The 26,960-nt window shown below is 44.3% G+C and overlaps 1 protein-coding gene across 3 annotated transcripts; it reads left to right on the top strand.

Annotated features, from left to right (window-relative positions):
- Positions 1-1,177: 1,177 nt before the first annotated feature.
- REST (RE1 silencing transcription factor) lies at positions 1,178-26,960 on the top strand. 3 transcript variants are annotated; one of them, XM_090036877.1, is made up of 4 exons: positions 1,178-1,315; positions 3,189-4,099; positions 10,265-10,348; positions 21,336-26,960. In XM_090036877.1, the coding sequence occupies exons 2-4, from the start codon at positions 3,199-3,201 to the stop codon at positions 23,027-23,029; spliced, it is 2,679 nt and encodes an 892-aa protein (XP_089893003.1). In that variant the 5' UTR covers positions 1,178-1,315; positions 3,189-3,198; the 3' UTR covers positions 23,030-26,960. The 3 variants fall into 3 exon arrangements, with proteins under 3 accessions (XP_089893003.1, XP_089893002.1, XP_089893004.1); XM_090036876.1 differs by lacking the exon at positions 1,178-1,315 and adding an exon at positions 1,420-1,577; XM_090036878.1 differs by lacking the exon at positions 1,178-1,315 and adding an exon at positions 1,664-1,817.

Genomic DNA, 26,960 nt, shown 5'->3' with positions numbered 1-26,960 from the left:
CCACACCTCCAAATCATCTCATCACAACTCTGAACACCTACCTCCTCCCTATAGCACTCCCCCTCCATCAACCTCATGACACCCAGTCCCTGCACCTTCACTGCTCCATCCGCCATGACACCCAGCCCCCACTACCCCCCCATCACACCCCCCTCTCCCCACATGCAAGGCACTGTTAATGTGTGGAACTCATTGCCACAGGAGCTGATGGAGGCAGGTAATGTGGCCAGGCTCAAGGAGGGACAAGCTAAATGCAGGGCTGATGGACCTGTTTTTGCCTGTTGAACACAAAGGGTTGGAGACATTTCCTTGGGCATCTCCAACTCGGTGGGCCCATCTACATGAGAAACTAGAAACGCAGCAGACAATTCTACTGCGTGTTAGCGCGTCACGGTGTAATTATGGTGTATTAATGCACATGCAGACATGCCCCGTAAAGAGCAGATGCCAGGGAGGGTACTGGTTTTCAATCTTACTTTTCATTTGTGGACACCTACCAATTTTGAACGGAGGTGCAGCCCCCTCTGGATTGTAACTGGGGGCGCTCACCTACTTCTGACTGATCCCAGCCATCTCTTACAGACCCCCTAGACCAGGGGCAGGCAATTATTCTGGGTGAAGGGCCACTTACTGAGTTTTGGCAAGCCAACAAGGGCTGCATGACAGGTAGCCCGGGGCAGATAAACGTTAATTTTCTAAATTTTTTAGGGGTCCCATGGGCTGGATAGAATGGCCTGGCAGGCCGCATTTTGCCCACCCCTGCCCTAGACACAGGCTGCTGACCCCCAGGGGTCTGTGGACTGCAGGTTGGGAACCACTGCTCCAAAGATCTGTCCTTGGGTGCCTGTCTGTATCCTTCAGGAGCCTCCTCCCCTGCCGCCAACAGCCTGCTGGGCTAGGGGCGGCATCCCCTTGGCCACCAACAGCCTGCCAGGCGAGGGGTGGCATTCACCTGCCCAGCGACAGCTGCCTGGGCTAGAGGTGGCATCTCCCTGGCCACTAACAACCGACTAGGCTGGGGGGGGGCCCATGCCCTGCCCCTCGCACCCTACTGGCCTAGAGGTCGGCTCCCTCCCTGCCTCTCGCAGGCTGCCAGGCCGAGGGGACCCCCCGCCCACCGCGGGCTGGCCTAGAGGCCCCCGGGCCTGCCCCAACATGGCGCCCATTGTGTCCTGACCCCCGCCTGCCCTGCCCTGCCCGCCCCGCCCCGCCCCTCCCCCGGCGCGGCGCGGCGCGGGCGGCCGTGCGGGGCGGCCGTGCTGGAATGCGCCGCGCCCCCCTCACCGTCCGCCAGCCCCGCGCCCCCGGCGCGCCGGTGAGTGCTCGGGCCGGGCCGGGCCGCGCCGGTGGGGGGGAGGGAAGCGCTGCGCGCCGGGCGCTGTCCAGGGCTGATCTGGGCCGGGCGGCGCGGCGGGGCGTGGCAGGCTGGGGCCGGGAGCGGCAGCGCATGGCGCCCCCCGCTCCTCCCCGGCGGCGCGGGGAGGGGGCGCCCCCGGAAGGGGCCGGGCGGAGCAGGCGCCGGGAGCCCCGGGCCTGCGCCGAGCCTGGGCAGCGACCGCCTGCTCCCGCCGCTCCGCGTGAGTGCGGCCGGGCCGGGCTGGGCCGAGCCGGGCTGGGCCGGGTCCCCCTCCCTGTGCCGGTGCCCCCACTCCGGGCGGGCCGGGCCCGGCTTTGTGCCGCCGCGGCGGGGAGGGAGAAAGAGGAGGAGGAGGGAGGGGAGAAAATGGCCGATGGCGGCAGGAATGCGGCGCGGCCCCTCCGCACCCCGAGGTGCCCCCGGCTGTGCGGGAGCGGGGCCCGAGGGGTCTCCCGCTGAGGTGCTTCCCCTCCCCCAGGGAAACGGGGTCTGTCTCGGGCGACTGGGGTCCCGCGCGGGGGTTGTGAGGGACGGCGGCCCCTGCTTGGGCTCCGTGGCGGGGGGCTGGCAGGCGGCCCGGAGAGCCGTCCCCGCGCTGGTTCTGAAGGGAGACCGAGCCGGGCGCTGTGGAAAGCCCCTTGCCCGGGAGGGCGGGTGGCAGCAGGAGCCTAGTCTCCCCGGCCCGGCGTGGGTAGCTAAGAGGGGTCTGTCAACACCCCCATGCACACAGCCTGGCTGGGAAAGGCCTGCGGGGTCCCCGTGATCCCTGTGTTTTCTGTAATGTAGTGGGGGACAGTACTGTTTTGAGCAGGGAATTGGCCTAGCCAACCTCCTGAGGTCCCCTCCAGCCCTCCTCTCCAGCCCTCCGCGGCTGTGATTCCAGTAGGCCTCGCAGCAGGGAGGTGGCTTCTTGTGCTGAGGGTGTTTTCCTCACTCTCAGTTGTCCTCTGGTCCTCCCCCCCATATCAGGCAGATCTGTTCCTCCTTCTTTCCTTCCCCTCCATGCCACTCCACTGAGGGTTTGGGGGGGTTTTCTGGTTAGAAGAGCACCCGGTGGGTGATATTGTGAGGAGCGCTGGTCACCTGGAAGTGGTGCTGAGAGTGCAGCGAATCCAGGTGGACTGATTAGTGCCTTTTGCTCTTCCGGGCTGTGAGAGGAGTCTGTGTGCATCGTGGCTTTCCAGTCCTTGGGACCTTTGGGGAGACAGCTCTGTCCTGATTTCTTATAAATTGCATAGAGAAGAGAGGAGGGGGGGAGGAGAGAAGGGGAGAGAGAAAAGCAAACCAGTGAGCAAGTGTTTGAGCACACGTCTCCAAAGATTTTGTTTTGTCTGCTCTTTCACAAAAACAGATACAAAAAGACAAGAGAGGGAAGTTTAGCATGTGTGAGAGAGCATGTGTGATTTCCAGCATAGACTGCATGGAGCAAGGGAAATGATTCAGAATTGCATCTCTGGGCATATTCTAAATTTATGTCAACAGTGAGTAATTTATAAAGCTGAGGAGGCCCCTAGTTGCTTTAGACAATCAACAAAATGATGAGAAAAACATGAAAGGCAGGTTTTAAGGGAAAGAAAAGGATGGGTTCTCATGGGAAACCTGTTTTGGTTGGTTAATAAGAACATTTTAATTTAGGAAAGAAATAACTGCTGGTAGATCTTTTAGTTTTTACTTTACTGTTGTACTTAATTGAGGTAAGATTTGGTTCAGATTTTGGTTTGTGCATGTCTCCTGAAGTACTTATTGCTGATTACAAAATGGGGTAAAGTGTATTTTTAATGGTCAGATTTTTATTGGTGCTCTTTTTTTCTTTTCTTCTCTTTTTTATCAGAATTGCTGTTATGGCAACTCAAGTGCTTGGCCAGTCTGGTGGCAATGGCTTGTTTCCTGGCAATGCTAACATTGGTATGGCATTGTCTAACGACATGTACGACTTGCACGACCTTTCTAAGGCTGAGCTGGCAGCTCCTCAGCTCATTATGTTGGCAAATGTGGCCTTGACAGGAGAAGTCAATGGCAGCTGCTGTGATTACCTGGTTGGAGAGGAGAGGCAAATGGCTGAACTGACAACAGTGGGGGAAAGCAACTTTTCAGACAGCGATGGAGAGGGCATGGAAGATGCACAGGAAATGGAGAGTGACCCTGATGGACCGGAGAACATGGAATTAGAAACTCTTGAAATGCCTAGCGTGGAAACCCAGGATCCAGCAGCTTGCCCACCTCCTGAGACTTGTAGCCTAGACAAGGACCAGTCATTGGAAGCACCAAGTACTCCAGAAGGCACAGAGGACAAATGCAAAAACTTGAAGAGCAAACCGTTTCGTTGCAAGCCATGCCAGTATGAGGCTGAGTCTGAGGAGGAATTTGTGCATCACATCAGGGTTCACAGTGCTAAGAAATTCATCGTAGGAGAGAATGCAGAGAAGCAAGCCCAGGTGAAAGAGTCTGATTCTTGCACCACAGAAGAGGCAGATTTCTCCAAGGGGCCTATTCGATGTGATCGCTGTGGCTATAACACTAACAGATATGATCACTATTTGGCTCACTTAAAACACCACAACAAAGCTGGTGAAAACGAGAGAGTCTATAAGTGCACCATATGCACTTATACAACAGTCAGTGAATATCACTGGAAGAAACATCTAAGAAATCATTTTCCTAGGAAAGTGTACACATGCTCACAGTGCTCCTATTTTTCAGACAGGAAGAATAATTATATTCAACACATTCGAACTCATACAGGTAAGTCTTTCACCCCTGTTTGGTTTAAACCCAATGCAAGTATTAAGAAACCTGATGAATGAAAGAAAGTGAGGCTTGTGTTTGCAAAGTTTGCTCCACCCGAATAAGCTCTTTGTTCTGAATTCCACTTCTGTAACATTACCAGGTTAGCTTCTATCTACATGGAAGCCTGTATCCGATATGACTTGTACTTTGTAATCATGGAAGACTCGGGAAGCATATCCAGTATCAGGAATCCCAGGGGAGAGTAAGAGCACTGTATCTGATTTGTTCAGTAATACTTCATGATGACTAGGATGTGAATATGTAAGAGTAAAATGTTTTATTTTAATAGACATTTCTGGGCCTGCTGAGTGAAAGCCATTTTTCTTTCAAACAAAATTGATAATAATTTTTTCAAATGCGTGCAAGTTGATTACATACTTTGGAAAATTTTACCAGATAAAGCTTGACTGTTTTCACAGTAGGGTGTATTAATGGAAGATGTGAACTGATGCATACCTATGCAAGAAACCCTATCCTTAGACCTTGTGCCCAGTACCAAGTCTGAGCAGCGTTCACTATACATGAATCTCTTTAATATAAAAATACATATATTTTTGTCAAGTAGGTGTCTTACTTACGGGATTTGGAGCCAATTTATAATATTCCACTGATTTGAAAAGGAGAGAAGGGGGCCACAAGTTACTGGAGAGGCAGAGTGTTCATGGAGTGCCTTCCAACACAAGTCAAAATAGAAGCTGATCTGAAATACTTCACTTTTAGAAGTGGCTCCTAATTATCAACAGCTATGCACCAGTTAGCTCTGAGGTAGCTTGCCACATCTGTCCGATAGATCTTAGAGAAGTAAGGCTGGAAGGGACCTTGAAAGATCAACTGGTCCAACTAGGGATCGACCCTACAATGGTAGTGTTATTAGCACCACACTCTAACCAACTGTAGATGCTGTTTATTACACTATTTAGCAGGATGGACACTGCTGGCGTTGGTTTCAAATATAGGGTCACTTAATAGTTTCAGATTCAGTTCTGGGGAGTTTGGGGATAGGTCTTCCTCCTCTGCTGCTCTCTCATGGAAGGGGGTTCACAGCCGGCTAGCCTAGTTGGTGGTCTTCTCATTATGCCCTGGAGAGTCTTCCCAGGAGCAGCTTTAGGTTCTAGGTTCATGGGGCGGGGCCCTCTGGTATATCCCATTGGCTTGACCCCTTTTCTTTTTACCTGGTTCCTATTACTGGGGGCAGTGCTGGGTGAACAAAAAGCATAGAGAATTTCTCCTTTAAAGTCACTGCTGGTGACTCAGGTAAAATAAAATGGTCTAATTTGTTTCATCTTAATCCCCTTCATGGTTCATCAGGGTTAGAAATCTTGTTTATAAGTTTGGGATTGGACTCCTGAATGCTGTGGATCAGTGCTAGGTGGACTGGTGAAGCTACGTGAGGAAGCTTTGCGGTGCTGACCTGCCATTATGTGTCTTGTTAAAATGTGCTCATGTTTTTAAAATGGGTGGAGGGTGGGTTTAGAGGACACCATCATCTCCCATATTGCACTTCTCTCTGAAAATATTCCACTTACTGTTTCAAAGAGCACAACTAAAATGATTATAACTGAGAGATTAGGAAGAAAAAAAATAACCTTTTTATTTTTTAAAAATAATCTTTTTTAATAACTTACCTTTCAGCTTGCTTGTTTTGTCAAAGTCTCTGCTTTGTGTGGATCTTTGCTAGGTCACCAGGAGAAGAGGACTTTGTAGAAATTGGGAAATATGAGTACAGAATGCACCAAACTGTCTTTATTTTACATACATGCCCTTTCATGTATGTAAAATAAAGTGTTTGCCTACTCCCATTCTGAGGCTGCACTCAATGTAGGCCCTGGCTCTAAGCTCTCAAAAGCTCTCATTGAATTAAAGACCAAGCTTTTTATGGTTTCTAAGTAAAAGTGAGCAAATGCCTTTCAGCACCTCATTCTACAGCAGCAGCAGAACACAGGGAGGGGAAAGAAGGAACACAAGAAAGGAATAATAAAAAAGAAGCCTCAGTCGTTTTTCATGCTGTGGTTAGTCAAGCTAAGCCCCATTTTCCAGTGTTCCTGTCTCTGACAAACAGTATGTTGTAATTATGAGTCATTGTGTTTTAGACTGACACGCGTTTGCTTTGGTTCATCAATAAATGAACTAGAGAAACTATTATTAAAAAAAAATCAAATAAAACCCCATGTGGAGTTGTTCAGTTGCCAGTATTCTTAGTTACTGATTAAAACTTAACCTTGTAATTACATCTAACCTAGCTGGTTGCTTTCTTCACAGGGTCTTAACTCTTAAAATGTAAGCAAGAAACCTGAACTATGCTTTTTGCACACACTGTTCCTTTTTGGATTTTTCAGATATTTAAGCATGCCTGATTTGTGCATGCATGTGCATGTATGAGGTTAAAGGAAGTAGTTTTAAAAAATGAGTAAATTATTCCTTGATTTGTTGCCTGCCAGGTTAAATAGTTTATGCTGATTGCTATGTATTTGTTTTATATTTTCTTTTTAACTTTGACTTATGATAGTCTACCTATGTTTGGACTACTGTCTCTATTAACAGTATAAGAACTTAAGAGGATCCATCTTAAACTTTTAACTGGATTTTTCTTTATTTGCACATTATTGATTCTGTAATTTCTTCCCATATATCGTTTTATGTTGCTGGAGTGGATGATTTGTAGTTGGTACTTTCATTTTCTGGTGATTACTAGAAATTAAAATTTCAGGTGGAAGAGTTTCTCAGAGACTTGACGTGCCTTCATGTACTGAGAAAGGCACGTGTAGGAATTCATTAGCATCTTTATTGCAAGAGCAACACAAACTCATGGAAAATAGACTGAACCAGAATAGCCTTCTGATATATTCAGCCTGCACATGGTTAGAAATCTGAAATATTTTAATTGGATTAGACATCTTTCTCTAGGTTTGCAGTGGGTATGTCTTCATTGCAAAATTATCTGGTATGTAAGCCTTGGGCTGACCTAACTTTAGTTTGAACGTTCATGCTGTAAAACTGTACTAGAAGTATGGTCTTCACAGTAGTATGCTACTTGTCCATGGGCAGAAGGGCATGGGACATATCCTTTGCCGTAGAATAAGCCACTCTGATTTTTCTCAGTGAATTATTAAACAATTTGTCTTTTTGGGTGTGGGAAGGGTAGATTGTGGGAAGTCAGTAGAGAACTCGCAGCATTTCAGGTGGGATACCTTTATCAACTAAGATGTAAAGTGCATGGGTTGAACAGTCTGAGGGTATGATCCCAATCTGGGGAAGGCATGGGGACAAGTAGCTACTCTACTCCTTTTGTTCTGGGTTTGGGAGAAGGGACAGGGTGGGAATGGGTCAGTGAGGAAAGACTCATCATACTTCCCCCAGACTGGGGAGTCTTTTTCCTGTAACTCCTCTTCCCTCTTGTAGATTGGACCAGGAGGGGAGAGGAGTAGTGGGGCAATGGGGTGTCTTCTCAGGAAAACTTGCTGGGAGGTGGGGAGCAGCAGCAGCTCAACTCCTCTATGATCAAGAGGAGTCAAGCTACAGGAAAATGCACTGCCCACCACCCCAAACCAGAGTCCCTAGTCTGGGAAAAGCGCAGGGGAAGCTGCAAAATAGGGAACACTACTGCTCAACTCCTCCCTACTCTACTCCAGATCACAGAGGAGTTGAACAATATATAGGCATTCATTCTTGTGAAACAATCTCTCTCAGGGGAGACCTTCCAGGCGTCAACCTGGAAGATCTTTCTCCTGAAGGGGACACATTTTCTCAAGGAGAAATTGAATGAATACTTGTAGGCTCCTAGTTTCTACCAGAAAAGAGCAGTTTTTCTTCTGGTAGAAACATAATGCCTGTATGTGGCCTGAGTGTGGGTAGTATGTTGGCTGTTCAGCTAGCTTGAGTCTAACATCCAACCACACTTGGGTTGCCACTCTGGGGCAATACCCAATAAAGGGTTTGAGTTAATGAGTTAATTCTTCAGTGAAGTCCAGCGAGACCTGGGCTGCTGGGTCACATATGTGCTTATGGAAACCCCATCCTTAGGTATGGAACTAAACTATATTATTTAAAGAAAAAGTTTACCTGTATTTATAGAATTTTCCAGCACCTGTGCTGCTGTATTAAACATCTGAAGTACTTTCAAAGCACAACTGTTTCTGTGAAGAGACTAATATTTTGTACTACTGAAAGAAAAGCTTTACGTAAAAGTATGACTGTAGCCCTTTCTGCATTTATGCACATGAGCAGTCCTATTGATGGCAGTGAGGCTCTTCATGTGCAAGAAGTCATGGATCTGCCTAAATGTTTGCAGACCAGGGGTTTAATTTTCAGGATTTTATTTTTATAATGGGATTTACAATTCAAATAGAAGCCCTGTCATTAGCAGTAGTTGATAAAAGGAGCCTTTAAAGTCTAGTTAATCATAATATGTAATTTAAATTTTCGTTGCTGTTTTTGTATATGAATGTTAAAATAACCTACTTGAATCATTTTAAATTGCTGCAGCCTGCATAAAATGTGGAGGGGTTTTTTTTGGGGGGGGGTGAGGGGGTTAATTTGTAATAAAAGCAGGAATGTGAAACAGTGAAGCACTGATAAACAGTTACCTAGACAGGCTAGAACCTTTGATCCTATACTTTACATTTAAAAACAACACTTTACAACCTAAGACCCACCCCTCTCTTTATAGGTGACTTAATTTCATTATGCCTCTGGCAACAATCTCCCATTGTTTTAAGTGGGAGGGGGATTACAGCGTTGCAGGCATGAATTTACCTTTTGGCTGCTGAGCTGATGAACAGTGATTGGATAATTGGGTTGGTTGGAGGAAGAAATTTAGAGCTAGTCTACAGTAGAAAAGGCTTTGCTTGTGTCACTCTCTTGACAAAGAATGGAGACACAGTTGACTCTAGTGGAAGAAGTTTTGTTGCTGGCTTAATGTTCAGTATGAGTTACATTGACAAAAGATTCTTTTACTAGCATAAGTCACATTTGCACAGGGGATTATGCTACCTGATTGGGGTTCAGTGTCTCTTATGCTGCATATAAAACTGGTCTTGATTTTGTGATTCTGTAGCAATCTTGACTCTAATACTAAGCAGTTATGTTCCTCTCCTTCCCCCCCTCCAGTCTCCTCCCCACTGGGTGCTTTTACAGCAAGAATATAGATGTGTGTTTTAATGTCATTGAATGTTTACCTTGGCATTTCATAAGCAATAAGAGGTCAGGATAAGTACCAGTTGGCAGCAAAGGATTTGTCTCAACCTGTCTAGCACATGTGAATACTAAAAGCTGCTGTCTCTTCACTTGGGACTTGTCTAGGCTTAGAAGTATTTGTTGGGTTACTGTATTGGTAAAGCCATATCAGCAAATGCACTAGTGGAGGCTGTGTAGTCCTGTAGGTGAGGGGTAGCAGTTTTTTCCCTTCTGACTGATATAACTACATCAACTCATCTTTTTAAGTATAGAGCAAACCTTCTGTCTTACCTTGTGTTAGAGTTTATCTGTAGATGGGCTTATTTTGGAATAAGTACTGTGCCCCACCATCATCAAACTTGACATTGCTATTACATGCTTAACTCAGATAAGGTAAGAAGCCACTTTATGCCCAGAGATCACACATCCTTCTGTTTCCTCGGTCCTCAGATGATAATTTGGGTCTTAGTACGTCCTGCCTAGGTGCAGTAAAGGCTTTCTTTTGGTGTGGTAGACAAAGTTTGATAGAAATCAGGCCAGGGAAGCACTTTAGATCAGTGAGTCTAAGCAAGGGCATCATGAGATACTTCTGAGGGTGCTGTGGAGTACAGGAGAGTATTGGCAGTGTTAGGTATGCAAACACCTATGCATGATTCACAAGATAAACCCAGAGATTTCAAATAAGAATTCATAATTCTTATAGAGTCAAAAACATTCTGACCGATTGTGATCTTTCTGAGTTCTTTGCAACAAAAGAATTGCTGTGTAATAAATAGTTTTTGAAATAGGGTGCTGCTCAATTTAGAAATGTTATGGAGGGGTGCCTTATATCTGAAAAGGTTGATAACCCCTCTGCCTTAGAAACTTAACTTCTTCAGATGCTAAGATTTGATACCTAAGATTTTCTGCCATGTTTTGTTTCTAACTCTGTTTGTTTGGTTTTTACAGGGGAGCGTCCCTATCAATGTGCTATGTGTCCTTATTCAAGTTCTCAGAAGACCCATTTAACCAGGCATATGCGTACTCATTCAGGTTGGTAAAAAGGCAATCTCACAATAATAACGTGGGGAAAAGTTAGTGATATTTCAGGTTTTCTTGCTTGTAATATATTTAGTAGATTTATTTACTGCTGCCCAAGTTTAGACTATGCTCATTGAAATTATCTAGCTTTTTAGTTAGCCACTTGTTAATCTTGTGAGGTTCTAACAGGTAGCATTGACAAAAAAGTACCTCCCACCTTAGATAAAGTCTTTTATTTGAGGTAGGCAGCATTAGGTCATGTGACTGAGCAGTTTCTCAAATTCTCAGTTGTTCTTACTCCACTTCCATTTTGTGCAGACTTCTGACATGCAAAAAGTATTGCCTTTCATATGCTAAGAATGCTTCTCGGCCTCTTGAAGGCTCAGGACAAGTGTAGAGGGTTCTTAACCTGGCAGGGAAAATACCATGCATCTGTGTCCAAGAAGGCAGTTTTCCTGAACCACATCCTGGGAGAACTGCTCTTCTGGCGTGGTTCACTAACTGCCAAGGTGCAGCTGCTTTAAGCCCAGTTTATGGAAATGGGAGTTTACTCCCTTGTTTGCTCCGAAGGCCTTATGGCTAAGGGCAAGCAACACTCAGGGGGCATCTGAACCCCAAGCCTCTGGTCTTGGGCCTGCAAGTAGGATGTGCGCCAAAGGTTTTGGAAACATCTGAAGCCCCAGGTGCAGGTAGAGGATGTTTACTGGTAGTAGGGCCACTTATGGTTCTGAGCACTTGGATTTGGAGTTAGTTTTGGCTAATTTGGCCATGGTTCTAGGGGCGGCCGTGATCTCCCCTAGTGCCCCCTACCGTGCCAAGCTCGCCTTAAAGCACCCTCATTCTCGCCCGCCACGTCTTGATCTTTTATATGCATAAGGGAGGCTGCCTTTTGTCCCCTTGGACATGGTGCTCTGTTGTATCCTGGCCCCTGTTCTGTATTGTGTGACTTGGTGCACCCCAGCCTTATGGGCTATATGTGGCTCCAACCGCCTCTGTACCACACCCCAAGCCTCGCAGATATCCCGGACGTTGTTTGGTCTGTCTGGCTCTCTGCACCCTCTCTGGCACCCAGGCTGTCTGCAGCTCTTGTCTTGCAACTGCGCCTCACAGGCTCTCAGGCTCTCCACGCCCTCTGACACTCATCGGTTGCTGTCCCCTTTGCCTTGGGCCCTCCTTGCGCTGTATCCACGAACAGAAGCTGCTCATGCCATCAGGCTTCTCTACTCTGCTTGCTCTGGCAGAGCTCCCTCTCCCTTGGCTGCCAGCAGAGCACTGCCCTCCTGGCCTCGCTCCTGGGGTTTATATGTGCCAGGTCCTGCCCCTTCATGTCAGCTGACTCCCCAGCAGTTGTCCTAGCAACCAGCACCTGTGACTCTGGCTGCCCTGGTAACTAGCAGCTGGGCTCCCCCCTAACTGCTAGGGCTCTCTCCCTAGTGGTTTCTGCTCTAAGGAGCAGGGCACCTGCGTGCTCTAAGGACCAGGGCACCTGCGTGCTCTGCAACACACCTCCCCCCTTTAACTCCAGACTCACTGAGCCAAGTCTTCATTCTTGCCAGGTGTTCCATCCATCTGGGGCTCTTCTCTTGGCCTTCCTTCAGGCACCCGGCAACTCAGGTACAGGAGGCGGAGATTTTCAGGTGCCTCCTACTTGCCTTTTACCCAAGGTGTACTGTGTGGGATTTGTTGGGAGTTACCCACCACAGGTAGTCCCCGCACATTAGCCAACCTTGGTAAATTGCACCCTTTGCTGGCCAAGCTCCTGCCTACTTTTTGGGGGTTTTTTCTCCCGCTCTTCTCTGCCTATCCATGTTCCCTTCCTACACACCTGGGTCTCTTTCTCCAGGGAGATTGTAGGGTTTCTTGTCTATCCCTGGCTCTCTGAAGGTCTTGGAGACTTACCCATATCTCCCACTGTCTCCTTAATACATTCTGGACATGTACTTCTTTCCAAAATTCTATCTTTCCCCAGACAGTGAGTCTTCCTACCGGTCCCTTGTAGATCTTAACGTATGCCACTCTTCCAACCCTCTCTTCGACAGTGTTTCTCAGCTTCCACCACATGACCTGCCTAGGGATGTCATTTACTCAAGCTCTGATCCCCTCTTGGTTGTTCCCTCCTCATCTCACATGCTTTGGCTCTATCTTCCTTTCTGGGCTGAATTGCTCCCCTTTTTGTGGAGCCTGTCTTTGACCCGTGTTGCCCTAGGCCCTGGACTGTCTGTGCACAGTCCTGGTAGATTGAGCAGGAGGTCTTGGTCCTTGAGGAAGTCCGTTCTTCCTTCCTTGCTTGTCCTACATCTGTCAGGCATACTTCCCTTGGGTGCCCCTCACTTGGTGCTACACTTTCTCCCTTGGTTTGTAACCTGATTAATTTTCCCAGCTGGATATGTGCACACCTGACAAACCACGCTGGCGGTTTTTCACCATGCGCTTCCTCATTTCTCCAGGCCTCTGTGACAGGTAAGTTTTTTCCTTCCTCCACCTTAGTCTGGGATCTGCCTCTGAACAAGGCTTCCCCATTTTCTGATCCTGTACCCCCAGGGCACAACCCCCCTCTCAAGATGCCTTTGAGCGCTCTGCTTTCTTACCCTCGGGCCCTACCTGGTGGGCTGATATTCTCCTCTCATGAATCCTCTGAGTCTCGGTCTCTGGGGAACTTTGCTGGCTCTGGATGGTGCAGCATCCTAGCCCGGGTGATTTCTAGGAGAATCTCTACTCCCTTCAAAGCCTCCTTCAATACTTCTAACTCCTGGTATTGGCCCTGGCGTTCTGACTTGGCAGCCACCACATACTCCGCTAGTTGATTGATTCCCCAGTACCTCCAACCTTCCCCTCATTGTATCTGTGGTGTTTATGGTTTGTGGTCTCTGTCCTGCTTCTACCAGGTTCACTACCTTCTCTTCTGGCCTCTCAACCTTCCACAGGTCTTGGATTTTTATAGCCATCTGATCGTTTGCCTCTTGTAGTATCTTATTTTCAGCTTCCAACCCCTGGATCTCTTTCTGCCTAGTCTGTACTTCAATCTGTAACTGTTCTTTTTTGCATTTTTACCTACTTCCTTAGTCCAGGAGGATTTTAAGTGATTGTACCTGCTCCTCAAGTCACTCTCTTTCCTCCTTCACATTCTGTAACTGGGCTCGCAGCCAAGTGTTCTCACTCTCCCTGGCTCTTAGATTCTCTTCCAGGGACAGCCTCTGTTCACCCAAGGTCTTATAATCCGCCATATAGGCTTTCATCTTTTCCACCTCCTGCCAGAACCTCTTATCTGTCTCTACTGCCTGAGTATGGCTCTCCATTATCCTATCTTCCATTTCCTGGATTTGGTCCTCTGCACGTACTTTCATGGCTGCTGCTACTTCTAGCTCCCATTCTAACTGGATTACCTCTTCTTCCAGTTCCTCTCTCTTTCTTTGCTTGGCAAAGTTGTCAGGTCTCCGACCTCCCCTGTTTCTTGCCTGCATGGTCTTTATCTTGGTCCAGCCTTCTCAGGTCAGCCTCAGTCTTGCTCCCAAAATTCTGGGCAATAGGTATCCTTCATTCAGCCCCACCTAGTGAGCTGTGGTCCCAGTGCCTTCCTGCCAAACCATCCATCACCCTACTCTAGCCCATGAGTTTGTCTCCCTACTTAGGGACACAGGGTTCCCTCCCTGTGCATGGCCAGCTTCCAGGCCAATGCATCAGTTGTCATGGCACGGGGTCCTAGGGGCGGCCGTGATCTCCCCTAGCACCCGCTACCTTGTCAAGTTCGCATTAAAGCACCCTTGTTCTCGCCCGCCACGTCTTGATCTTTTATATGTATAAGGGAGGCTGCCTTTTGTCCCCTTGGACATGGTGCTCTGTTGTATCCTGGTCCCTGTTCTGTATGTGTGACTCAGTGCACCCCAGCCTTATGGGCTACATGTGGCTCCAACCACCTCTGTACCACATCCCAAGCCTCACAGATATCCCAGACATTGCTTGGGCTTGTCTCGCAACTGCAGCCCCATAGGCGCTTGGGCTTGTTCTCTCAACCACAGCCCCACAGGCACCCGTCAATCGCTGGCCCCTGCTCTGTGGTTACTGTAGCCTTGGGGCTCAGGTGGCCGTAGCTGTGCCTGGCTCCCAATCTCCTCCTTGGGGTCTCAAACCCCCTGCAGGGCTCAGGCGGCCTTGGCCTTACCTGGCCTCCAATTCTCCACTCCCCTTCTCGGGGCTGGGGTCAGTGCACCCCCGAATGCTGTACCCTCTCTGGCGCCGGGGTCCCCACGCTACCGTGGAGCCCCTGTGAGGCTTCCTCCAACCACTAATAGCCTCACCCAGTCCTCCAGTGTTATAAAACTACAAACCGAAAACTCAAGCCCCTGGGCTATAACATAAAATCTAAGCCATCTGGCCAACCATTATTCAAATCCACACCAGGGAATTATCCACAAACAGAAGCTGCTTGTGCCATCAGGCTTCTCTACTCTGCTTGCTCCAGCAGAGCTCCCTCTCCCTTGGCTGCCAGCAGAGCACTGCCCTCCTGGCCTTGCTCCTGAGGTTTATATGTGCCACGTCCTGCCCCTTCCTGTCAGCTGACTCCCCAGTGGTTGTCCTAGCAACCAGCACCTGTGACTCTGGCTGCCCTGGTAACTAGCAGCTGGGCTCCCCCTCACTGCTAGGGCTCTCTCTCTAGTGGTTTCTGCTCTAAGGAGCAGGGCACATGCATGCTCTGTGACACACCTCCCCTCTTTATAGGAGCAGAGCGCTCTGCGACACGCGGATACAGATTATTACTGTTGTTGTTGTTATTTTTTATTTAATGTCTTGTTCTGTAGAAACATTTTAGGTTAGACAAGAAAGTTTAGGTCAATTTTTTTACTTTGAAATCGTATATAAAAAAGTTGACTTTGGGAAGGGGAAAACAAAGTTACAAGTATTTGTGTTACAGTGAATTGATATTTCAGAACAAGAGACTGAATTACAGCTGTCCAATACCATAGCTGATAGCAAAATGCCAAGCTTAAAGGAGGTGCTGGCAAGCGTAATCCCTTATTGTTAAAGTAATTTGATGTAGACAGAGTGGGCTGGGCAAGTGCAGAACATGACTACTAAAGTCACAGTGGAGGAGTAGACTTTTTTCCCCTTGCTTTCCAAGATATAATTCAAAGTTTAGTAAACTACTTTTTGTCCGCTGTACTTTTTAAAGTGGCATGTAAGCACAGGATGTGAGAACAGATCTTGAAGTCAGTGAATCAATGATAGTTTACAGCATCACAGGATCTAGGCCAGGAGGTCCAATATGTAGTTTTCTTTCTGGAATTCAAAGAAAGCAGTTAACTGTGGTTTTTTTTTTTAAGGGCTTAACATAAAACTATCATAGTTGCTCTCACTGTATGAAGATATTTTTTATGTATGTCAGGGGTGTGTAACTTATCTGGCCCTGAGGGCTGGATCAGTGGTGTGGGACCAGTCTGTAAGTCAGATGAATTGTGTGGGTCCGGCCTGTGGGTCAGATCATGGCTGTGGACCCCCCATGCCACATCCAGAGCATGTGGCACCTGCTCCAGCCAGTCCAGGACCTGGTGAAAAGAGGCATTTGGCTGCTGCTGCAGGAACAAGTTGAGATGCTGGGCTTTCCACAGTGTTGCTGCTCTTGCCTGGGTGCATGGCAGCCAAGCCAGGGGGTGCTGATGGCCCAGCCACCCAGAAGCTCCTTCCCACAATACAACCAAATGCCCAGGTGAGAGCTACGCCACCAGAGTCCTATAGTACTGTGGGAAGAACCCTGACACAGCAGCTTTTTTCTGTGGCTGCAGCCAAGCACCCAGGCAAGATCTCCAGCACTGAATCCCCATCAGTGCTGTCAGGAAAAGCCTGACACTGAGGATTGTACCATGGTGGCAACCAAGCACCCACCATGGTAGGCTTCTTTCTATGAAGCTGACAGGCCACTAGCTCTGTAGGTCTCATCTGGACACTTGGCTACAGCCACAGAAATAAGTTGAAATGCCAGGTTTTACCCTGTGGTATTGCTGGGGCTCCTGCACTGCAGCTCTTGCTGGCTTAGGTGCCAAGCACCCAGGCAAAAGCAGCAGTGCTGGAGCCCCAGCAACATTGCAGGAAGAAGCCCAGCATTGGGGACTCTTGGCTGCTGCCATGGGAAAATGGTGCAGGGCTCCTGGGGCTCCCTGCAGTACTGTGGGTCTTACCTAAGCACTTGGTTGCTGCCCAGGAAAAGTCCTCGCTCAAAGCTGTGGGCTGGAGAACCTGGTTCTGTGGGCCAGATCCAGCCCATGGGCCAGATGTTCAACACCCCTGATTTACAGTATTGCAAAAAGAAGAGCCAGTAATCCCTTGGAATGATTACTCATATTTTTGTAGGACTAAAAAAAAGTTAGCAATCTTCATTAATATTCATTTCAATCCACTGTTTGTTGGCAAAGTCATCTTTGCATTCTCAGAAACTTTTTATACTTGTGTCCTGGTCTCTTTCTCTTTCAAATCCTGCTTGAATTAAGTGGTAATATCTCTGTTACATGGCTGTTGTTGTATTGAGATAATAGTCAAAAGCATAATAGAAAACCCCAGTGGAGCTTTACCTACACAACTTACTCTGTTAGAACCTATGTTAGCTAGAGTGATGCAAGAGAAATTTAGTTTGGATATTAGAAAGAACTTTCTCCTTTTTAAGGGTAGTTAAACATTGGAACCGGTTACCCAGAGAAGTTGTGGAATCTCCATCTTGGAAGTTTTTAAGAACAGGTTAGAAAAATCCCTGTCTAGAATGGTTTAGTCAGCAATGATTCCTGCTTTGAACAAGGGTTTGGACTGAATGACCTCCTGAGGTCTGTTCCAGCCCTACTTGCCTGTAGTTCTGTGAACTAGCTGATGTTTTATTTTGGTTTGCTCTTTTCTTGACAAAACTAAAAAAAACAAAATGGCTTCAAGTGAAATCAGAACATTTCATTCTATCCTAAACTAAATGTTTAGTTTGCTTTTTGGGTCGAATGAAACTTTTGGTTGGACCTAAAATGTTAGGGGGGTTTGTCATTTATGGGCACTTACAACCTTTTGAAGATGGTTAACATTTCAAAATGAAATTATCAGAATGAAGTGTTTTGAATTTTTTAAATATTTTAATATTAAAATAATCTTAATCTAATTTGTTTTGGACAGAGTTATTTGAATTTGGGGAACATTCAGGAATTGTTTTGATTGGTCCATTCATGCTGTGGCACATAAAGTATTTGTTGAAAAAAATGTTGCCCAAACCTGGTATTGATTTCTTTTTTACTCTAGCCTCCATAAGAAGAGCAGGATCCAAATCCTAAATCAGAGGAATATAAATATGAGAATAAGATTATGTTACCGCATCCTTCAAATGAGAGAAAAATGTTCTAATCATCTAGTGTTTAGGGAGATAAAACACAACCAAATATATTAAACCAGCAATAGACTTCAATTATTTTCACATACCTGGTTGTAAGTCATGCTATGACATGGCACAAGAAGCAGTCTCTCGGATCCTTAAATAATGGGAATAGTTAGTGACCATTAAGTTCAGTTTCCTGAGTATAGGGATTGTGTCACCAGAACTAGTACTAGTACTGTGATATTAATTTTGTATGGATGATGAAGGGTAAGAGGAGATAAAAAATGAGGAAAATATTTTAAAAAAGGCACCACGATGAGGATAACGATGATGATAAAATTCTCAAGTTGTAAGTGAGGGAATTTTTAACCTCAGGGTGGGAATCTATTTAGTGCTGTGAAACAATAACAGGGAAAAATACAGACCTCTAAAGACAGAAATTGAAAAGCACAAAAAACCCAAAGCATGTGAACAGTCTCCTCTCAAGATACATGCCATTATATGAATTAAATAATAAAGTTGTTTGGAGGTTATCACAGCCAAATCCATATTCCTCTGCAAACTGAAATTTAACCCAGGTGGGCCAATAGAACAGAATTGAAACCCTGGTAGGTAAAATGTAAGATAGATGTTAGGAAGGCTACAGTGCTTAAAAAACAGAGCACCAAAGATATAAACAGACCAGAATATTCCTGAAGCAGTTCAGAAGCAGTAGGCCTCTGAAGCGATTCCATGAGTTACTAGAAAGCAAATAGAGTCTTTGAGAACTGAGGTAAATTCTAATATCCTTATCCTTCTCATCGCAGATGTTTGAAAGAAACAAACATTTTGTCCAATACTACAGACAAGGTACTTCCAGAGGTTGAAGTGCCTAGAAAGGAATGACTTTGATGAATTGATCAAGTAAAGAAAAGGGTAACAAAAGTAAACTGTCCCCTGAGGCTGTGGTGCTGAATTAATATTGTGGTAACTCTTACTCAAGTGGTCTGATTACAGTCACTTCTTGAGCCAACCTCTTTGTGCTGCCCAGAGCCAAGTTGAGAATAAATCCCTCTCGTGTAGTTCCAAGAAGCTGTTCAAGGGTTTGAGAATTGTTTCTCTAAACTTTGCCTCTCGCATTTGATCAGTTGGTGTGCTGGTGGTTAGTCACTCACTGTTAGTTATTTTGCTTTCCCTCAGCACTGTAACCCTAGCCCTCCAGCTGCAGTGCCTGGCAGAAGCCAGGCGTGACTTTCCCTGGCACCAGGAGGGAGCTGTTTCTTACTATATGTCAGAGTCCAGGGGATGGGAGACTTCTTTTTAGTTCTGGCCCCTCAGTGGCTGACTCACATTGACTTGCCCTCCATCAGTCAGTGAATTTCCAGGGATGACCTATAAATCTAAGGAGCCTCCAAGCATGTCAGCAGGATGCTGTGGATAGATGGAGTTAGCTTTGCAATTTTTATTATACATTCACCTGTGGAAGGAAACTAAGCATTTCCAAAATGAGTATCATTAGAATCATGTTCCACCATTGCCATTGCTGCTGTGCCCAATGGCTTTTCCACAGTAGTCAGCTGTTTGAAGTTTACCTTTTATTTAACAGCCTTCATCAGGAGGATTGTATCGTCTCACATGGCCACCTGTTTTTATCACTCTACCTCATGGCTACATTTTATTGTCTGTATTATCTACAGGTCTTGTGTAGCTGTACAAGTTATAAAGACCATCCTGCTCAGTCCTTAAGAACAACTTGGATCTTAAGTCCGGGTGTGGTTGCAGTGGGGGCTGCCATGACCTTTATTATCTGCAATTAAGCAAGTGGGCAGAAAGTAGGAGGAAATATAGCTTCTCATCTCTGGTAGTGTTGTTGAATGGATAGCAGTGTGAGAGAGAACCATACCCACACACACACTGACACCCCCACCATACCCCAAAACACACCCTCCCACAGCCCCCCCACACACATCCACTTCTACCATACCCCTTCACACCTACCTTCCACCCTCCCCCACATACCCCACTCACCATACCTATGCCCTGCATACACATCCCACTATACCGTTACACTCACTCCCCAACCACACAGCCCCCACATACACCCCTTTACCTCCCCGCACACAATGTACAACAGTAAGAATGTATTTTGAGCTGTTATGCAATTATCTCTAGATACACTATGCAAACAACATAAATCAGGACAAAATATGTTTTAAATAAAATAAGTTATAGTAGATGTTTGATTTTTTTTTTTTTTTTTTTTTTTAGTGTATGATTTTTTTTCCCCACTTTCAAGATGACAACCCCCACTCCCAAAAGGAATACTTCTGGGGCAAGGGGAGGGACTTCTGGTGGCAAAGGTCAGGGATTAGAGGTGGGACTTCTGGTCCCAAGATAGCAACCAGGGGGTGGGGTAACTGTCAGCTTACTAAAACTCATTAAGCAGCCCTCCAGATGAAATAATTGTCCACCCCTGTTATAGAAGACTGACATTGCATTGGCCTCTAGCCCCAGTGCAAGGCAGGAAAGGAGGCTTCTTTGGGAAATATGCCTCAGAGAGGTGTTTCTCAGCCACAGTTAATTTCTGGAGCTCCTTCTGGGTCAAGTGTTCAACATGTCCCCTGCCTGAGGCCGAGTCCTGGGTACATGTGATTTGTTGATGTTGTGCCTTTATTATGCTTGGGATCAGTAGCTGGAAGTGACTCCCGTTAAGTCAAGATACCTCAAATGACTGGTGAAAATGTAGTGTAGGAAAGACTTGTAGGAAGTAAAGTAACCAATGTATTTAATTACACAGATGTTTTTGGATACTAGTTCAGAATACAAAGGCCTAGCCATTTATTAGTGTAATTATTTTGGGTTTTTTTTTTTTTCAAAATGCTTTTTAATTGTTACATTGAAATATTTTTACACATTTGCCTCCTGTATATAAATGGTAAAGTTAACTGTGCTGATAACACTTAGCAGACAAGGTATTTTCTAGAACATTATACAAGAAATGCTACAAGCATACAAATACCCTAGTAATAGGATAGATGCACAGTGAAAATAATTGGCCTCCTGTTCTGAAGAGTGGTCAAGATATTAAATGAAATACAGTGCTGCACATTATATTCAATGCAAAGCAATTTTTAATCAACATCTAAATAGTTTGGTTTTTTTCAGAAAACTGCCTTTTAATGTGTGTTTTATTGCTTGGCTAGACATGGATAAGTATGTGTTTTCTTCCATTTTACTTTCAATGCAGATGAAGCTTACTAAATCTTTGTAAAGTTGGACTTTGTTTTTGAAAATGTTTATATAAAACTACTGTTCATCAACTGTCAATTTCCATTTTTCTGCTATGCATTCAATGGACCGGTTGGGTATGGATTCCATTTGCTAAAATTACTATAGAGTGAGCTCTTCGGGTATGTATCCATGGACAGAATGTGCAATCTTTTTGCTGCTTGCCACCTTTTTGTTTTTGCTGTTTTTTCCTCCTCTCTTTTCTTTGTACTGTTGTTGGTGTTTTTGTGAATGTGTTTGTGAGTATAAAATTGTGATTTTGAATTTCCTAAAATGGCTTTTCAAAAATAAGCATGGCCAAGTTATTTTTAATTCACATCTATCTCTGTATAGCATTAAGTGTTTGTTTTTCCAAGTTTATTAATCAAAATCACCCTCCTACCCCCTTTCCTTCCTCAGGTGAGAAGCCATTTAAATGTGATCAGTGCAGCTATGTTGCCTCAAACCAGCATGAAGTAACTCGTCATGCAAGGCAGGTTCACAATGGGCCCAAACCTCTGACCTGCCCGCACTGTGATTACAAGACAGCTGACCGAAGTAACTTCAAAAAGCATGTAGAGCTTCATGTCAATCCACGTCAGTTCCTCTGTCCTGTCTGTGATTATGCTGCATCCAAGAAATGCAACCTGCAGTATCACATCAAATCCAGGCATTCTGATTGTTCTGACATCACAATGGATGTTTCCAAAGTGAAGCTACGGACTAAAAAGAGTGAAGCAGAACTTTCTGAAAGTGCCAAGGACAAGACAGAAAAAGAACAAACAAAAGGCGAGTCAGCTGAAAAGAAAAATGAAAAAGCTGTAAAAGTGGAGAAAAAGGAGAGCTTATTAAAGGACAAGAAGTCAGCCAGCAATGTTTGTGTAGGTCAGGTGACCACCAGAAGTCGTAAATCAGCTGCTGAAAACAAGGAGGCGGATGTTAAAAGTGAGAAAAGTGCAGAGAAATCATGTAAAACAAAGAAGACTAAAAGAAAGGCAGAGGTTGAATCAGTTTCCTTAAAGCAAGATCCTGCAAATGACACACAAACAATTGCAAAAAAGAAAAAGAAGGTAGAAAATAAATCACGAAGCAGTCAGGAAGCCCAAAAGGGCGAAGTCACATCAGAGGCACCTAAAAAGCTAAACTCTTGCCTTAAGAAAAACAGGAAAAAGAAGGCTATAAAGAATAAGCATAGCAAAAAAAGCAGTAAATCTGATCAGGAAAAGATCCCAGATGAAGCAGCCCCTGAAAAGCCTTCCATCACAGAAGAGGATGGAAACAGGAAGTCTGACAGCCCTAGTGATGACCAGCAGCCAGAGCAAGACCCTGTTGCTCCAGCCCTGGCTGATGCTGACAGCCAGATCCCTGATGGAGAAAGCCGGATTCCTGATGGAGAGTCTGTCCAGGACCAGGTATTCCCTCCCCCACAGCCTCTAGAGGAAAATGTGGAGCTAGAGGTGAAAGTTCAGGAAGCACCTGTTGCAGAGGAGGAGAACAAAGAAGCTGTTAATGAGAAGGAAGTTGAGAATAAACCTGACCAAAAGCAAGCCACCTGCCCTGAGGAGTGTCCCAGCACATCTGAACAAAGCCTAGAAAAAATCCTAGATGTGCCAAATGATGCAGTTACAGACCTGACACCTCTGTTGGAGCCAGAACAAGCCTGCGAGACAGAACCTGTGACACATCCAGATTCATCTGATTCGGCAAAGGCAGACTTGCCTGCGGAAGAGCCAGCCCCAACGCTGCCAGCACCAGAAAAGTGTGAGCAGGGTCCTAAAGAAGCCTTGGCTTTATCATCTCCAGACAACACAGCAGTAAGTGAATCTCAGGAAATCGATGAGGACGAAGGCATCCACAGTCATGACGGCAGTGATATAAGTGACAACATATCTGAAGGGAGCGATGATTCTGGGTTAAACGGTGCTCGGTCTGTACAGGAAGAAACGAGTAGAAAATCATCACAGGAAGCTGTGGAAGCTACAGTTGCAAAGGAGAACTATGTGTGTATTTTTTGTGATCGTTCGTTTAAAAAAGAAGGTGAATACAGTAAGCACCTCAATCGCCACTTGGTGAACGTGTATTACCTTGAGAAGGCAACAAAGGAGCAGGAATAACCGAACTGCAGTTGGGTAGCAAGTTTATCCTTTTTTCTGTAAGATCTTATACAGCTTATGTACAGTTACTGTAGAATCTTTTTTGAGATGCCGTCTGCTTTAATTAGTATCTGGCTTAATGACTTTTTTAAAGTTGAAAATATTTTTGCCAACTTTTATGTAATATTGAATTCATTAACAGTTGTATCTCTTGAGTAGAGAAGGTGAGTAGGGTGTGTGAGGCTGTATTGTATTAAATCAGTGTAAGCCTCCAGTTTGTTAGTTCATGCAATTGTTTTATAAATGGAGTATTAGCAACAGACTATAGCTACCCCAAAGTAAGTCAGATCTTTCTAGAACAGTAGGCATTAGTTTCTTTTTATTTGTGCAGCCAGATTTTTTTTAAGTTTTAGTTTTTTCATTATCTGAAGATATGGTGGTATGCTAAGTGTTTAAGCTACTCGGGTTTTTTTGTTTTTTTTTTACAGACAGGTTCTGTTTCATAAAGAGAGCACTTTGATAAACAAATCCAAGTTGGTTAGAGAGAAATGTAATCATTTGAAGATAATTATAATTCTGAACATGCATTTCAGATCCCCTAATCGTGAGCAGTAAGCCAAAATTTGGAAGGAATATTTCCAGTTTTTGATTGGAGAACTTGTATCTTGGTAAATATATAAAGTAGTAACTGTAGCGTGTCATTGGCATTGTTGTGGGAGAGCAAGTTGCGGGATTGTTTTTCTTCTTTTGATTGTGCTTTAAGGGCTTAATATATTGCACATTGTTTTTGATTCTTACCTATGCATTTTTTAATTCTTTAGGAATAGAGTTTGTGCGGTGTGCGGGGGGGGGTGGGTGTGTGTGTGTGTGTGTGTGTGTGTGTGTGTGTGTATTCACACACACACATACATACACACACACACACGTTTGGTTTTGTACATGTCTCTTTTTTCCCCTTTTTTCAAAACTTTCAGATTCGTTGCTTACCCTGGGCCAGTTTTTGTGATAATCTTTGCTGTTGTTTTTCTTGTTTTCATGGGGTATATTATTGATTGTGCATGAAGTTGATAAAATTATGAACAGTTTGGTTATTTTTAAGTAGCTTTAAAATTGTGTAGTTTGGTGGCAAAAGGATGTTGATACAAGTTCAAAACACTATTTTCATTAATCATACTCATAATATTTTCATTGTATTTTTTCATGGAAGTGCCACTTTTGGTATTGTAATACGTAAATTGAGTATTAATTTTAATTCATTTATAACTTTGGATTACCATAAAGTGAAATATTCAGTGTAGGGGGAAATGGCTTGCATACTTCTGCAAACCTTGATTCATTTTTTCCTTCTCATTTTAATGTGGGTAACTCAGTCTTCCTGAAGAGAACAAATTGTAGCACGGGCATAAGTGTGGATCATCCATAATCCCATGCATCAAAAAGGCTAGTAAACAACAAACCTGGAGTTAGAAAAACTGTAGAAATTCCTGTTCCTTATTCATTCAAGTTTAATTAACTAAAGTCACCTGACCTGCTAAAGTTGTTTAAAGAGAAAATAAATTGGTAGCTGGATTATAAACTCATTCCCATATGCAAAGAGAGTCATATAAAGAAATTCTGACTGCAGAGATCCATCCAGATTAAGATGCAGATTATTTTCTGGGGCACACAAGCACTAAGCTGGCTAAGTGCCAGCCAGCTGCCAAAAACACCCAAACAAGCAAAAACCCTCATCTTTGCAGCAAGTGAATGAGCATTTTATGTTCATTTCCAAGGGGAAACTGGCTTTTGGGGTAAGCAACAGCTACTCAAGCTTTATAACCCTGACTGCTCACTGCCCTGCTTTTCTACAGCAGTTGTGGAGGAAAATGTCATGCAGGCAAGTAGAGCCCCTGGATGGTGATATCTGCCTGGATATTTTGTGGCAAGGATTCTCAATATGACCTCGGGTATGGGGAGGGACAGGATTGCAGAATTTGCATTTGTTTTGTTTGCTTCTTGTTTTAGCCCGTTCTGGGATCTGCATTTCATAGTATGCAGTATTATAACTTGATTGAATAGAGAACAGAGTGAATACACTGCTTCTGCTTATGAGGGAGATTGGTATTGGGAGGCCAAAGATTTGAGGTGGGGAAAATCCCGCCAGGCAGAAATCAATTGTATAATGTATAGTGAGTTTGTGTTTGATTAGATAGCATTCAATTTTTACCTTGGCTGTGACAATCATTGTCAACTGAAGATCAAGTTGCAACTATATTTATGTTAAAACATTAAGAAAATAAATCTAGTTGAATTGTCTTTCTTCCTAAACAACATGTTGTAATAGTCTTAGATGCAGTTTTCTTGTTAACAGTATGTTTTCTTATATATAAAGTTGTTGGCATCTTTTGTAAGAGATTTGAACAGAGGCTGGGAATTCCAGTGCTGTGTTGTGGTTTTAAAAGATCACTTCATATTTTTTAAAAAAGAGTGGTTGCTGTCTTGTGAGAGGTGTCAAGGACTTTAGCAATGTGCAGATACAGTTTTTGGGTTAACTTGGTTTTTGAGATAAAAGTAAAAACATAGCAGTAACCTCAATGCAAATTAAATGATCTGCCGTTACATAAAAGCTAATCTGTTTCTCCAAGTTAAAATGCTCTACATTGCTGGAGAATGGGCAAGCATAAACACTTGACCCTCACAAGAACTGTTTGAAAAGGATAATGCCTATATTAGGCAGTATTCCTTCTCATAAAATTTGAAACTAAAAATGTGTTTAAGGATGAAAAAATAAAATGTTGATTACATATATTAGAGATGTGATCTTTCTGTCCTGAAATACCTTAGATAGCAGTATGTAACCATGTTGGAATTCCCATTTTTCTGTTTTGATTTTAATAGAGATAAAGATAGGAATGTGAGAGTATGTTAAAGTAAATCAGAAAAAGATGTAATGTGTCATTCATATCTAACAATATGCTTAGACATTGCTAATGAATATTTGAAATAGGCTGTAAGACATAGTTAACCAATCTTGTGTGTTCTGAATATGTATTTCTCAACTCTCCCTTTAAACATATGTACAACATTGTGTTTCTTTTCCAAGAACTTTAAATTATTTTATATACAGTTATGCCAGTACTAGCTTCTTCCCTGTCAAAAGTCTTCTCTTGGCAACAGTGCCTATACCAGTATTCAGCCTTTAAGATGAGATTGGAGGGATTGCTGCAGGCTTCCCATACAGCAGTATCCCACACTGCCAATCCCATATAGAGCAACATGGTGTTTAGGCCCTTAATGTTTGTGAAAATACATGCTCAGACTGACTGCCACATGAAATAATCTCAAAAGTGGACAACCGGGAACTTGTAATCCATTGTGCTATAGTTGCTGTTTCTGGATTTTGATGATCTAGACTGGAATTTAAATCCTTTAAAAAAAAAAATAAGCAAAAAAGCCCTGACAGGTCATTTAGCACCCAATAATGTTTATTTCTACTGAGTAATGTAACTGAAAAACGTTAACCAAAATCAAGAATGTTGGTTTTATAGATACCCAGTTTATATACAATATTAACTCATTCGGGTAGCTAATGGAATTGTTTCACATGTACATATGCTTTTTCCTAAAATTACACTAGCTAACAAACTTTTGTAAGCTGGCACAGAAACATTTTTATGATGTTTTGTTGCACCATGTTTGAAGCTTTTACAGTGCAATACTTGTATTTTTTTCTGAATTAAACCAAAGGTAATTTTTTCATGCTCTCTGTCTACTATAGTGCATGACAACCTTTTATACATTTGTAATAGATGTAAAACAAACCAGATCACAAGTCCTGTTTTTACTTAAAATATGTACAAGTCTTCTGTTCAAAATGTAGTGTAAAGTTGAACTAAATTGCATTATATTAACCCTTACAAGTGTATTTTCCTAAGCATAGTTATGATTAAATAAACTTTATTAAGGAACTTGT

This window comes from Crocodylus siamensis, chromosome 2 (assembly GCF_052110815.1).
Source record: "Crocodylus siamensis isolate JL-2025a chromosome 2, ASM5211081v1, whole genome shotgun sequence".
Lineage (NCBI taxonomy): Eukaryota > Metazoa > Chordata > Crocodylia > Crocodylidae > Crocodylus > Crocodylus siamensis.
The sequence above is the reverse complement of the archived record's forward strand: the minus strand, read 5'-3'. Positions and strand labels throughout refer to the sequence as shown.

Excerpts from the sequence above, each read along its gene's own strand:
- REST (XM_090036877.1), top strand. The coding sequence starts at position 3,199 with ATGGCAACTCAAGTGCTTGGCCAGTCTGGTGGCAATGGCTTGTTTCCT. Across the intron at positions 4,100-10,264 it reads ACACATTCGAACTCATACAG|GGGAGCGTCCCTATCAATGT; the intron begins GTAAGTCTTTCA and ends TGGTTTTTACAG. Across the intron at positions 10,349-21,335 it reads GCATATGCGTACTCATTCAG|GTGAGAAGCCATTTAAATGT; the intron begins GTTGGTAAAAAG and ends TTCCTTCCTCAG.